At 56.5% G+C, this 14,284-nt stretch overlaps 1 protein-coding gene across 1 annotated transcript in view; it reads right to left on the reverse strand.

The window, feature by feature from the left end:
* HMCN2 (hemicentin 2) overlaps positions 1-14,284 on the reverse strand; it is a gene marked incomplete at its 5' end in the record, with an annotated part of 182,655 nt that overhangs the window by 32,253 nt on the left and 136,118 nt on the right. The window contains 15 exons of the mRNA XM_010856950.1: positions 150-314; positions 906-1,027; positions 1,853-2,009; positions 2,852-2,979; positions 3,762-3,906; positions 3,993-4,134; positions 4,739-4,875; positions 4,970-5,051; positions 5,509-5,699; positions 6,453-6,719; positions 7,257-7,354; positions 10,215-10,398; positions 11,254-11,378; positions 11,468-11,627; positions 11,720-11,863. Coding sequence (XP_010855252.1) covers positions 150-314; positions 906-1,027; positions 1,853-2,009; positions 2,852-2,979; positions 3,762-3,906; positions 3,993-4,134; positions 4,739-4,875; positions 4,970-5,051; positions 5,509-5,699; positions 6,453-6,719; positions 7,257-7,354; positions 10,215-10,398; positions 11,254-11,378; positions 11,468-11,627; positions 11,720-11,863 — 2,247 coding nt within the window. The remainder of the gene's footprint in view (positions 1-149; positions 315-905; positions 1,028-1,852; positions 2,010-2,851; positions 2,980-3,761; positions 3,907-3,992; positions 4,135-4,738; positions 4,876-4,969; positions 5,052-5,508; positions 5,700-6,452; positions 6,720-7,256; positions 7,355-10,214; positions 10,399-11,253; positions 11,379-11,467; positions 11,628-11,719; positions 11,864-14,284) is intronic.

The raw sequence follows: 14,284 nt of genomic DNA on the forward strand, positions 1-14,284 counted from the left end.
CCCAGGTCACACAGTGAGGGAATGGCAGAGTCGGGCCAGAACTTTCCATCTTGCTCAACCACCAGGCCCCAGGGGGCTGCTTTCACGGCCTCTGCCCGGGTTCCTTAGTGTCCCCTCCGCAGAGGTCCACGTGGCTCAGCCTTACTCACCTGAAGGAGACACACGGTAGCCGTTGCCTCGCACCCCCAGCCGGGTGCCTGCTTTGCTCCAGGACACGACCGGGGCTGGCACACCCGTGCTGTGGCACGTGAGGACCACGGGCGCCATGATGGTCGCGGTGAAGTCTGTCTGGTCGTCGGCAATGGCGGGAGGCACTGAAACACAGGTCAGGGCTTGCGGTCCCCTGGGGAACGCAGAGCCCTGGGGCCAAGCGGATGAGAAGGACAGACGGACCCAGACACAAGGGCACAGCAGTGATGAGATCTGAAGGAAGAGCAGGTGCGCCTGGGTGAAGGGAAGAGTGTTCACTGCAGAGGGAACAGCACGTGCAAAGGTCCCGAGGTAAGGAGCAAAAAGCTGAGCTGAACCTGGGGGTCAGCAGGGCTGACTTTGTGAGCCCAAGTGACACTGAGCTTTCTATCCTGAGGGCAATGGGCAGCCATGGTGGGAGGGGCTTTTATCTGGGGTGATGACAAGGTCAGATTTTGGTTCAGAACATTCTGGATTTAGGGAGAAGCCTCTCCTACAAGCTCCCACAGGCTGTGCTGGAGTTGGGTTATGTCAGTGTGGGAGGGAAGGATCAGAGAGGGCTTCCTGGAGGAGGTGATTCAGGAAGCAAAGAGAGACTCGGGGGAACCCTCAGGTCCTTGCAGGCAGAGAGCGCCCAGGAGAGGGAGACACTGTCCTCAACCTTCACCCCTGACTGTGAATTTCCCATAAGCTGTCAGCCCTGACCCTGAACTCACCATGAACCGTCACCCAGTAGAGCTTGCGGGCCTCGCCCACTCCATTGCTCACCACACACTCAAACAGGGCTGAGTCCTGGGGGCTGGGGTCTTCAAGGAGCAAGGCATTGGAGGGCAGGAGTCTGGATGGACAGACAGACAGTCACCTGCTAAGTGACTGGCTTGGCTGACCTGAAACCAGCCGCCATGGCTTCCCCGCCTGGGGAACTTGGAGGCAGGGCATGTGTCTCCAGACTGTTCCCCTTCCCGTCTTTGGCCCCCAGTGCCGACTCAAAAAGTTTCTCCTAGAATTTTCCACCTTCTAAGGTCTAGCTGTTGAGTTTGTGGGCGTTTTAATGTCTGCGCCTGGGTTTCTCCATAACTCTAGAACGTTTTCTAAAGTCACCACCTAGGATAACTTCTGCAATACAACCACATCCAAAGCCCTGATTAGAACTGCTTGTGTCCACTGAACGCCTGTTTCATCACAAAGCTCCACATGACCCGGCACCTAATACAAGAAACACCTGGTGAATTCACTGCTGAACCGGCTCCCTCAATCCTCCCAGGGATCTGTTCAGGATCACACTTGAGAAACAGGGAGACCAAGGCTGCTACAGGCACTATACGGGTTCAGTCTCAGCCAGCATGAACTTAAGCTTCTAGGTGGGTTTTGAAATAGTGACTGAAGTGGTTTCAAAGGCCATATATTCCCCATTTGGCTGTATGTCCCCAATGCCCCCACCTCCTACCGAGCATCTCCTGTAAAGACCTCCTTGCCCCCTGAGGTCCGGACACAAAAGTTCTGGTGCTGGCTTTGGTGAGTGAGACCCAAGCACGTCCCTACCTCGGTTCTGACCCAAGCAAGTCCCTACCTCAGTTCTGACCCAGCTCCCCGTCTGTGAGATGGGCAAGCCCTCTTCCACCCTGAGGATCTCACAAAGTCCCTGGAAGAACCAGCTCAGCACCTGTAGGCGCCCTGCTGCAAGCGGAAGTCCAGCTTCTGTCCGTCCTTCCACCAGGCCACGAGGGGCTTGGGGGAGCCACTGGCCTCACAGGGCAGTGAGGCTGGGGTGTAAGCGGTCAGGGTCAGGTTGGAGGGGCCAGGGGCGATGGCTGGAGGCTCTGGGGAGAAAGCAGTGATCAGGAGACAGGGTGTGGAATGTGGGCAGGGGCAGGGGGTCTGGTGGGGCTGTGCCCAGAGATGAAGTCGAGGAGCAGGGTTTACTCTTATCCCCTTCAACCCATCCCTGAGGAAGCAGGGACCGGGAGGCAGGAGAAACTCCCCGCGTGGGTCTTCCAATGGGCTCCCAAAGCTGGGGTGATGGGACCTTTGCTCACCCTTGAGGTTGGCTTCTCCCTAACTACCTCTCCTTGAATGGGGCCTCCAGGGCAAAATTCCCCAGCAGCCTGCCTGAGGCCAGGGCTCAGCTGCCTCCACCAAGGTGATCAATCAGATTGAAGAGCAGATTAGAGCTTCTGGCTCAGTGATTCTGAGTGTGATACAGCTTGTACATCTTTTATCACTCAATATAATAGTACAGTAGTAACTGTTCCCTGGTGGCTCAGATAGTAAAGCGTCTGTCTACAACGCTGGAGACCCAGGTTCAAACCCTGGGTTGGGAAGATCTCCTGGAGAAGGAAATGGCAACCCATTTCAGTATTCTTGCCTGGAAAATCCCATGGACGGAGGAGCCTGGTAGGCTACAGTCCATGGGGTCGCAGAGTCGGACACGACTGAGCGACTTCACTTTCTAGTAAGTGTATATGTTTGCATAAAAATAAATATGCATCTTTGAGTATACACACTCAAAACTTTTAACCAATGGGCTTCATAGTCAAAAAAACATTTGGAGGCCATTGCTCTTGGCTCCTGACAGCTAGGATGACCCAGAAGCTAAGCAGGACCTGGCCCCGACAGGGAGTGGGTGCTGAAACAAAAAACACACCTTCCCTCGTCTACCTACCAAAGACCTGGAGGTCACGACCCTGCCGATCGGAACCTGCAGGGTTGGATGCCAGGCAGAGATAGTGGCCAGCGTCCTTGGCGAGGACTGGCTGGATCCTCAGGGAACCTTCAGGCAGAACTTGAAACCTGGAACACAGGGCGGGGACCCCTGGTTGTGTCTCCAGCAAGACCCTCTCCTCGGTCCCTCAATTTTCCAGCAAGAAGGTGCTAACTCAGGAGTCCTGCAGGTTTAGGCCAAGGTTGGGGTGGGGTGGGGGTCACGGCCGTGGGCAGCAACCCACATGGCAACCTAGAATCAGAAAGGGTGAGTGGGGCTGCTTCCAGCCTTCCATGCTCCCACGTTGACCCAGCTTCTCCCCAAGAGCCAGCAGGCAATGGTACCCCCACTCCTTCTGAGAACAGCCTCTAGATCAGATCTGGCAACTGCCCTTTCCTGGGGGCCATGTCTGTACTCTGTGATCCCACCCATGGCCACAGCCGATTGGACGGGGGACAAACACGCCCCGCAGGCTGGGCCAATGGAATTCTCTGCCCTGGGAATTTGGAACTGGGATTCACAGACAGCTCTCCAGGCTCTGCAACTTGTGTGAACAGAGGAGTTATAACTTGGGTGGTGTGGGAGGCTGGTGGGGGAGCATCCCTAACCTGTTCACAGAAAAAGAAGGTATAGAAAATTGATCTGAGGGACAGAGAGGCCTGAAACCTGCACACGGAAACAGAGATTAGCAAACAAGAGTCAAAACCAGACACAGACAGACAGACAGGGGTTCTCAGGCCCTGAGAACCTGCCCTTGGGTTCTGAGAAGACCCATGTCCTTTCTGCTCCAACTGCCCAGGTGGGCTTCCATTTACAACCTGCAGAGAGGTACCTGAGCCCCTCCCTAAGGCCCTCCCTTGCCAGCACCCACCTGGTGCTCCCGGGATCGAGGGGGACCCCGTCCTTCAGCCAGCTCACGAGGGGCTGGGGGACACCGTCTGCCTGGCAGGGCAGCAGGGTCGTCTGGTTCACGGAGGCGTTCACTGTGGGTGGTCCTGACTGGATGGTGGGCACCGCTGGAGGAGGGGCACAGAGGGAGCGGGCGTTGGGAGTCCGTCACTCTCCGGACGGTGGGCAGGGCGGGTAGGGTAGGAGCACTCACTGTGGACCTCCACGTGGAAGGCCAGGCTGGTGCTGCCCGCCGCGTTGTGGGCGGTGCAGCTGTAGTCGCCGCTGTCGGCCGTGCTCAGGGCCTGCAGCTGGAGGAATCTGCCCTCCTCGGGGAACTGGGTGTGGGCATCCGCCTGGAGAGACCCCCCGCCCCCGGTGGCAGACCCTCATCAGTGCGGGGCTGGCCCTGCCCAGCCCCCTGGGCGGCAGGGTCATGGAACCAGTGGGACTGGCCCACAGCCCCTGCACTTGTGCCCAGCTGAGGACTCTCTGGGGAAACAGGCTCCTTTGGGAGGGAAGGGCATCCTCCCTGGAGCTCCGCCTTCGGGCCTGTTGCAGGGGGCTCACGCTCAAAGCAGGAGCTGGAGCCTCCCTCAGATCTACAGTCCTTGAATCCACAGCTGCAAATGGGCCGCATTTCAGGGGTGAGCACAGAGAACTTCAGGAAGGGTCCCCAGGCCACACAGTCACGAGGCCTGGCTCAAAGGTACAGTACAGATAGGCATCAAAAGTCCTGGGTGCAAACCTTAGCCTTGTCTCAGTGGCCCCATCACCAATATGAGGTAATGATAATATAACAATTTAACAGGGTGGAGATATAACTTAACAATCAGGAGAGCAGGTATGCACAGTGCTGGCACCAAACAGGCTCCTGGCACCTGGGAGCCAGTCTGCCCAGGGTCTGGGGCCCGAAAGGGACAGAAGGCAGTGCCCCAGGATGCCCAGCCTGGCACCCACCTGCAGCAGGACGCCTTCTCGGTGCCACTCGATCTCCGGTGCTGGGTCTGCCTCCACCGAGCACTCTAGAACCAGCTGTCCAGGGGCCAGGCCAACCACAAAGCGGGGGCCATGGGGCCCAATGACATTTGGGGGGGCTGGTGGGGCAGGCAAAGAGGGCATGAAAGATGAACTCACCTCTGCCTGTCCCATCCTGCCTTCCTCTCCTGCCCCAACTCTGGCACCCCATACCTTGAACTCTTATCCGGAAGCTCTTCTCAACTTCTCCGGCAGGGCTGTGGGCCAGGCAAGTGTACAGCCCAGCATCGCTCACCTGGGGATGGAGCAGGGTGAGCAGCTGCCTCTGGCCCCAGCCTGCCCGGCTCCTGACCTGGCTTCCCACTTACACAGCTAAGGGCCCAGGATTCAGACTCAGGCCTGTTGCCTGCCACCCCACCTTTGCTAACAGCCCGTTCTCCTTTCTGGGACTTTCCTTCCCTTTTACTGCCTCGCCCTTATTTCAGGGCTAGGGCAGAGCTCATCTCCTCCAGGAAGTCCCCCTGGACTGTACCAGTTCTTTTCTGGTTGGGCTAGGGGTTTATCTGGTTTCCGCATCAGCCCTGGGTCAGACCTGACTGGGGGTTCCCAAGGGCGTGGCCCCGGGCCAAGGGGATCATCTTCATATCCTCACACCCCAAACAAAAGTGGAGCTTGGCCGAACCTTGCCGAGTGCTGCTGGGCCCCGCCCTCCCCTCTGCAGCCTCGGCCCGTGGCAGCTGGGGCAGCCGCACCTGCACACCCTCCACCCGGAGCACCCGCCTGGCCCCCTGGCCATCCTCTGGCCAGCTCAGGGCCCGCCCATCCTTGTGCCAGGTGATGTTGGGTGTGGGGGTGCCCCGGGCATCACACAGGAGCTCCAAGGGGGTTCCAGGGGTCAGCAACAGCTCTTCCGGCTGGTCTGAGTCTTCGATGTAGGGGGGATCTGCAAGACACCGCAACCTGGCTCAGCCTTGAGGGCCGTGCCGGGAGCACTGGGAGCTGGGGCTCATCCCCCCCCACCACCACCCAGATGCTGACAGCAGACGAGGCTGCAAACAGGCGGTGGTGATCGTGTTACCGCTGCTGCTATTTAGTTCTTCATTCATGTCCGACTCTGCGACTCCATGGACTGTAACCCACCTGGCTCCTCTATCCATGGGATTTCCCAGGCAAGAATACTGGAGTGGGTAGCCACTTCCTTCTCCAGGGGATCTTCCCAACCCAGGGATCAAACCCGTGTCTCCTGCATTGCAGGCAGATTCTCTACCACTGAACCACCAGGGAAGACCTGGTGATGGTGTTGGAGGGTCCTAAAAGCATCAGACCGTGGGCTCGTCTGCCTGGGGCAATTATCTGTGCTTTAAAACCAACCAGGAAACAGTATGAAGGGAGATGCGTCTTTTCAATGTGGCACAGCTCTTGCAAAATCTTGTGCTTGAGACCCAGAGCCCCGAAACCTCAGTGGCTTTTTTCCTGCTTTACAAGATTTGGGTGATGAGATGGGGGGGCACAGTCCCAGGGGAATGAAGAATCTGGGCCCCCAGCCACTGCAGCCAGGTCAGCAAGACCTGTTCCCTAAGCCCCAAGCCTCTGGGGTGCTCACCTCCCTCACCACCTTCTCCATTGTGCCCCCCACCCTGGGGACCCCCTGCCACCCCCAGGCCAGAAAAGCTGGCCCTGGGGGCAGGCGACTCACCCATCACGGTCAGCTGAAAGTGCCTCCTGGCTTCCCCCGCCTCGCTCACAGCCACGCAGGAGTAGGTCCCCGCGTGCCCCGCTTCCGCTGCCTCCAGCAGCAGGCCAGGCCCGTGCTCCAGGCTCTGGGGCAACAATGGTTCCCCGTCCTTCACCCATGACACAAAGGGCAGGGGGCTTCCCCGGGCTTCACAGGGGAGGAACACCAGGGAGCCACGGACCACTGCCACGTCATTCTGAAACTCGGCCGGCTCCAGGACAGGGGGCACTGTGCAGAGCCAAAGAGTGAGCACGAGTCAATTCATTTGATGCCAGGTGGTCCCTGGACCTCTGCACAGACTAACTATTGGCCAGAGTGCCCTTCTCCTGGTCTATTCCTTCTCATCTCCAGTCCATAACTTAGACCTCACCTTCTCCAGGGAGCCTTCCCTGAAACCCTGAGGCCAGGTGAGGTGCCCCCTCAGTGCTCCCTGGGATCCGCCCCTTCCCCTGGCATCACCAGTCACCTGGAATTTTAATTGTCTTTCTACAGAGCTGTTTTCCTCATGGGCCTCCTAGTGGCAGCGGCCACCTCTGCTTACTGCCGTATCCCGGGGCCTGGTGAGGCCCTGGCACACTCGTGTCCGAGAACCACTTGTGAGATCAATGAAAGAGTGACTGAATGAGCCAGAGGCTGAGTGTGTGCCCTGCCTTGACATCCCTGAGGGCCAACCCTCGGTTCCACTCAGAGGGGAGGGGCGGGGACAGGGCCTTGATTCTCAACCCTGAGGCCAAAGGGCCTGGTAACCCGCCCCCTGCTCCGTACCGAGCACCTGCAAGATGAAGTGCCTGTTGGCCACACCTGCGGGGCTCGCGGCCACACAGGTGAAGGTGCCCGAATCCGCCAGCTGCACCTGGGAAATCCTGACGCCCTCGAGCAAAGGGAGGGACGAGAGTGAGGGGGGGAGAAAGAGAGAGAGGGACTCAGACCCCGTTCTCTTCCATCCCGTCCCTAACATCTCACCGGCCAGAGGGCGGGGCTCTGAAACAGACACCTGACCAGGTCCTGCCTCTGCTTAAGCCCAGGATGAAGCCCAGACTCCCCACCCCCACCCCTGCTGCCTTCTCTGCCCACCTCACTCTGCACCCAGACTTCCTGCTTCCCAAATTTTGAAGCTCCACCATCCCTCCCCAGGGCGGTCTGCTATTCCCACCCCTTTCTTCTAGACAATTCCACTCAGCTTTCAGGACTCATCAGACATCTCTACTCACTGTTTCCACTGCCTGAACCCCACTCTCTGTTGAATCCCCTTTCACCCTGACCACTCCTCCTGAGTTGCCTTTGTCAATGTCCACAGTGACCCTGAAATGTCTGTTATACCCGCCCTAATGCTGGCAACCTGGGCACAGCTCACACTCACTCCCTGGGGACTGCAGCCCATCCTGGCTTCCAACACCACCTGTTTGCAGACCATCTCCAAGCGCCTATTTCCTAAACTCCCAACTAGAGTATCCAGTGCCTGGTTTCCATCTTTCCTTATGTCCAAGAATCTCTCCAACCAACATGTGTGAAGAGAGCCCAGGTCTCAACCCTCAACCTGCTCCTTCCACTGTGGACCCGTCTCAGAAAATGGAGACTCAGCCTTCCAAGTTTCCGGATAAAGATCCCAGAGCCCTGCTCAACTCCTCCCACCATCTCTCCTCTCTCCACGACACCACCAGCTGGACCACTGCCATCACCCCCGTCATGGGGCTCTGACCCAGGCCCCCCCATTGTGTCTCCCCTAGATTATGACTGAAGCCCCAGAACACCCTCCTACTTAACCCTCAGCCCTACAGTCTGCCTACAGTACAGTCTGCCTACAGTACAGTCTGCCGTCCACGCTGCAGCCTAAGTCACAACCCCAAAGAAGTGAAAGTAGAAGCTCAAGTGGATATGCGTACTACGATGTCCACGGCAGCATTATTCACATTTTTCAGCATTATTCACACAACTGCTGAAATGTGGATGCAATCCAAGTGTCCAAGAGTGAGTGGATGGATAAAGGAAATGTGTTCTACACATACCGCGTGACATTATTCAGCTTTAAATATCAGGGTGGAAACTTTGACGCAAGCTACAACATGGATGATCCCTGGGTCGTGAAGACCCCCTGGAGGAGGAAACGGCAACCCACTCCGTTATCCTTGCCTGGGAAATCCCCATGGACAGAGGAGCCTGGAAGGCTCCACGGAGTCACAAAGAGTAGGACACACTTAGCAACTAAACAACAACATGGACAAATCTTGAGAACATGATGCTAAGTGAGATAAAGCTGTCACAGAGGACAACTATTGCGTGATGCCACGTACACGAGAGACTCAGAATAAGGCAAATTCACAGACGGAAAGTGCGATGCTAGGTGCCAGGAGATGGGGAGGGGTGGGGAACTGGTGTTTAATGGCTCAGAGCTGCAGTTTGAGAAGAGGCAAAGCTCTGGAGAAGGACGATGGGGATGGCTGCCCAACAGCGTGAGTGTCCTCAGTGCCCTGGACAGTGCACGTAAAAACGCTAGACTCTCTTTTATGTGTTCAGTCAGTTCAGTCGTGTCTGACTCTTTGTGACCCCATGGACTGCAGCATGCTAGGCCTCCCTGTCCATCACCAGCTCCTGGAGCTTGCTCAAACTCATGTCCATTGAGTCAGTGATGCCATCCAGCCATCTCATCCTCTGTCGTCCCCTTCTCCTCCCGCCTTCAATCCTTCCCAGCATCAGAATCTTTTCCAACGAGTCAGCTCTTTGCATGAGGTGGCCAAAGTATTGGGGTTTCAGCTTCAGCATCAGTCCTTCCAATGAGCACCCAGGACTGATCTCCTTTAGGATGGAATGGCTGGATCTCCTTGTAGTCCAAGGGACTCTCAAGAGTCTTCTCCACACCACAGTTCAAAAGCACCAATTCTTTGGGGTTCTTTTATGTGTATTCTACCACAGACGCAAAAGTCGAGCCACATCACGAGGCTTCTCTGCTGAAAACCCTTTCAGGGCTCCCCTTCTCTCCTTAGGAAAACCCAAGTCTTTTGAAGCACTTACAAAGCCCTATGTCGCCTGACAAACCTTCCCTTCACCAACCCTCCAACTCTGTTCCTAGAACGCACAGCCACATGCCCACCTCAGGGCCTTTGAACCTGCTCTTCCCGCCTGGGAACTCTTTCCCGTGGAATCCACTCACCTCCCCTTCTTACCTCCTTCCACATCTGCTCAAGTGTCATCTCCTCTGAGTGCCTGCCACCGGCCACCCTAAAATTGTGCTCTCCACGGGCACTTCCTACTCCCTTACCCGAGCACACATCTCTTGTGACGTGTCACTTTTATACTCGCTTATTTTCCATCCCCACAACTGCAGGAGCAGAGGCTTTGTCTTGCTCACTGCTCCACCCCAGTGCTCTGGAATGGCACCTGGAACAGCAAGCACTCCAGAAGTGCTGCTGAATGCGTGAAGACTTTGCTCAGGCACCTTCTTCCAGGAAGCCTTCCCTGATTTCTCCTACCAGGGCTAGGCTGAGTCAGCTGCAACCGGATGTCATCACCCAGATCTGTGCCTCCCCTACTAGGCTGTGAAAACCTGAGGGCAGAGGCCACTTTCATTTCTGGAGTTCCATTTGGGTCCTCTTGTTCCCCTCGTCAAAAACTTCTATATGTTTATATTATTTTCAGTCTAAAAGCCATTCAGTTGTGTTTTTAAGCAAGCTGCTTGAGCAGGATGTCTGGGGTACTGGCTAGTGGGCTGGGAAACCACTGCCTTACCGGAGGGTGCGGCCAGAGCTGTGGAGGTGGGTGCGGTGGGAGAGCGGAAGGGGCAGGCCGTCCTTGAGCCAGCTCACGTGGATAGGCGGGGAGCCCCGGACGGGGCACGCCATGCTCACCAGATCGCCAAGCCTGTGAACCAGGGTCCCCGCACCCTCTGGCCCCTGCTCGATGGTGGGAGGCACTGATGGGAGGGCAGAGAGGAAAGAAGGAACAGTGATGGGGTCAGAGAGCTGGACCATAAAGAAGTCTGAGTGCCAGAGAACTGATGCTTTCGAACTATGGTGGTAAAGGAGACTCTTGAGAGTCCCTTGGATTGCAAGGAGATCCAACCAGTCCATCCTTAAGGAAATCAAACCTGAATATTCATTGGAAGGACTGATGCCGAAGCGCCAATACTTTCACCTGATTCAAAGAGCTGACTCATTGGAAAAGACCCTGAGGCTGGGAATGATTGAAGGCAGCAGGAGAAGTGGGCAACAAAGGATGAGATGGTTGGATGGCATTGCAGACTCAATGGACAATGAGTCTGCCCAAACTCTGGGAGATGGTGAAGGACAGGGAAGCCTGGCGTGCTGCAGTCCACGGGGTCGCAAAGAGTCGGACATGAACGATCGACTGAACAACAAGAGCTAGGGGGTCAGGGGAGGGGAGGTGGGCTCCCCCCAGGGAAGTCCCAGCAGATGGCACTGATACCTAGACCTCTGCCACTGCAATCAGCACGTGGCGATCACCACGTGGTCCTGGAGCCACATCCACTCCCGGCAAGAATGACACCCCCGGTGTCTCTCCTTTATCCCCTGACTCGCTTGCTGTACACCTGGAGCAGTTGTGCCCCGGCCTGGGGATGAGGCAGAGGCTCAGAGAGGCCAGACGGGCCTGGCTCACAGAGGGGGCTTGGATAGGGGTTCACCAGGTGCCCCCCACCAGGGCCGTGTCTGCACCCTCCAGACGCCCCAGTGGAGGCCCCGTGTTGGCCGGGCTGCTGCCATCCTGGGACGGCTGGACTGCCTGCCGCTCCGCGCCCTTGGCCGCTCACCCAGCACATTGACGGTGTAGAGCTTGGCGTCCTCGCCGGCTGCATTGCGAGCCACGCAGGTGTAGGCACCTGAGTCTGAGGCCCTCAGGTCCTTCAGCACCAAGGAGCTGCCATTCAGGTAGAACCTGTCACAGGGAGAGAGAGCCGGGAGGCAGGTGTGTGAGGACATGGAGGCTCACCGCCTGGGACGGGGAGGGTGCCAGCCGGGCCTTACCAGAGGTAGGGGCCCACGCTTTCATCCAGCGGGCTGCCATCCTTCAGCCAGACCACATATGGGGGAGGCTGCCCGTCGACCTCACAGTCCAGCTGCACGTCCTGCCCCTCCAGGACGCTGTGCTCCTGAGTGGTGCCTGAGCTCTGGATCCGGGGGGCCACTGTGGCAGGGGCTGTGGTGAGGCCCTGGGGCAGAAGCTGGGGCTGGTGTGGGGGGCGTGGGACACGGGAGGGGCTCAGGGTGCGGACGTACCCAGCACGGCCACCACGAAGTCCTTGTGGGCCTCAGCCTGGGCGTTCTCAGCCACGCACGTGTAGGTGCCAGCCTGGTCTGGCTGCAGGTGACTCAGCTGGAGGCGGGCCCCCCGGGCGGCCACACCACGTGCCATGCTGCTCTCTGCAGGAAGAGGGGCAGGCCTGGACGTCACCTGCTCAGACCCATCGCCCCAGGTGCCACCACTGGGCCCAAACACAAAAGCCACGTGACTCCCTGGGAGGGTGCTTGATGCCCACTCACAAGGCTGGAAACACCCCAGGAACCCTTGAATTACCCACCCCTTTCTTATGCTCATGGGGAAACTGAGGCCCAGACACATCACAGCCTTCCCCAGCCTGGGTGCCTTAGATTGCGTCAGTCCTTATAACCAACCCCTCCATACACCCTTCCACTGGGGACATTTCTCTCCAAGGGATCCCACTCCCTTTATTGTCTAGGACTTGCTCCTCTTCCTGTTGACTCTCAGGCCCAGCTCAGCTCCCACCTCCTTTCCAATTTTTCCCTCCGCCCCTGTGGATCACGGCAAACCAGCCACTCACTGACCTTGATATGAGTCAAGCAAGGGGCTCCTCTGAGACTCTGCTCAGGCTGCACACCCCCCCAGACTGGAATGCTTCCCCCTTGTGTTCTCCAGTGGCACCTCTGCCCCAAATCTTCTCCAACTGCACCAGCCCAGGCTGATCTGCCCTCTCTCAGATCCTCATCTGTCCAGCCAGCCCTTCAGCACAAAATGTATTGAGCAACTACTACAAACCCAACAGCGAGTTCAGGAATCAAAGACAGGTGAAATGTGGTCCCTGTCCTCAAGGAGATCAAAATGCCTCAGAGACAGTGACACAGGCACACGCCCGTGTGCCCGGCCCTGTGGAACCCTGACGGAGCCTGGAGAGACGAGGCCAGGCTTCTGCAGGAGGTGAGTCTCAGCTGAGACTGGAAAGTGGGTCTGAATCAGCCAGGTGAAAGTGGACGTGGTTCCGGGAGCCCAGGGTGGGTATTTCAGGAAAGAAATGGCATGTGCCAGGAGCTGAAGGCCAGAGAGAAGAGAGTCCAGAGCAATCCACCGCTAGGCATATATCAAAGAAGGAAAGCGTACGCCACGCACTTGTGCAAGAACATTCACCGTGTTATCCCTCACAGCCAAAGGTGGAAACAACACGAACATCCATCGACTGGCAGATGGACAAAAAAACGTGATAGATTCACACAGTGGAACGTCCAGCCACAAAAATGAATGAAAAAAAGACTTAAAGAATGAAGAATGACATGTGCGACAACATGGATGAACCTTGAAAACACGGTGCTAAATGGAACAAGAGGCCACGTGGTGTGTGATCCCACATGTTACATGAAGCGTCCAGAACAGGCAAATTTATAATGACAAAGTAGGGTAGGGGTTATCTAAGGCCAGAGTGACTGCGAGTGAAGGTGATGGGTAAGGGATTTCCTTTGGGTGATAAACATGTTCCAAACTTATAAACAGCAAGGTCCTACTGCATAGCACAGGGAATTGTTCAATACCCTGTGATAAACCATAATGGAAAAGAGTATTAAAAAGTATGTGTGTGTGTATATATATATATATGCATGCATGCATGATCAGTCGTGTCTGACTCTGCACCCCATGGACAGTAGCCAACCAGACGCCTCTGTCCATGGGATTATCCAGGCAAGAATACTGGAGGGGGCTGCCATTTCCTTCTCCAGGGGATCTTCCCCACCCAGGGATCAAACTCACATCTCCTGCAATGACAGGCAGATTCTTTAAGATTCTTTACCACTGAGCCACCTGGGAAGCCACACACACGCACACACACACACACGCACAACTGAATCACTTTGCCGTACAGCAGAAATTAACACAACATTGTAAATCAACTATACAACTATACTACAATAAATAAGGAAAAATAAAATATAAAGTTAAAAAGTGTTCCAAAATTGATTGTGGATATGCTGTGTGAATATACAAAAAACAACTGAATTATACATTTTAATTGGGTAAATTGTATAGTATGTGAATTGTATCTCAGTAAAGCTGTTATTGAGAGAGACAGACAGACACAGGCATATGCAAGGAGCTGAGAGCAGCTAGGTCCATCTGGAGCACGGAGTAGGATGGAGGGGGGCTGGCCCTGGCCAGTGGGCCCTGGCCCTGAAGGGCCTCCTGGGTTGTGGTCCTGAGGACTTCAGCCATGGAAGGATTTTCAACAGATAACTGACACGCCCAGACCTGCCCTTTGCCATCCTTTCTGCCCCAAAGGAGCCTGCACTGAGGTCCTGGATGGGGTCCAGGAGATGAGTGTAGGGGCTGTGCCCTCACCCAGGGGTGTGGGCCATAGGGGCTGAGATGGAAGAGGCTAAGGGGTGGAGAGCAGGGCTGGCCCCAGAGATGTTTACATTGACAAGAAGAGGCACCTACTGACTAATGGGCGGGTGGGGTTGGGGGAGAGTAAGAGTGGGGCAAGGATGCAGACCTGGATGGAGGTGACCAACAGCTGGGCTAGACAGAGCTGAGGTGCTGGAGGAGGAGCAGCTTTGGGG

This window comes from Bison bison, unplaced genomic scaffold (assembly GCF_000754665.1).
Source record: "Bison bison bison isolate TAMUID 2011002044 unplaced genomic scaffold, Bison_UMD1.0 scf7180017864375, whole genome shotgun sequence".
Classification (NCBI taxonomy): Eukaryota; Metazoa; Chordata; class Mammalia; order Artiodactyla; family Bovidae; genus Bison; species Bison bison.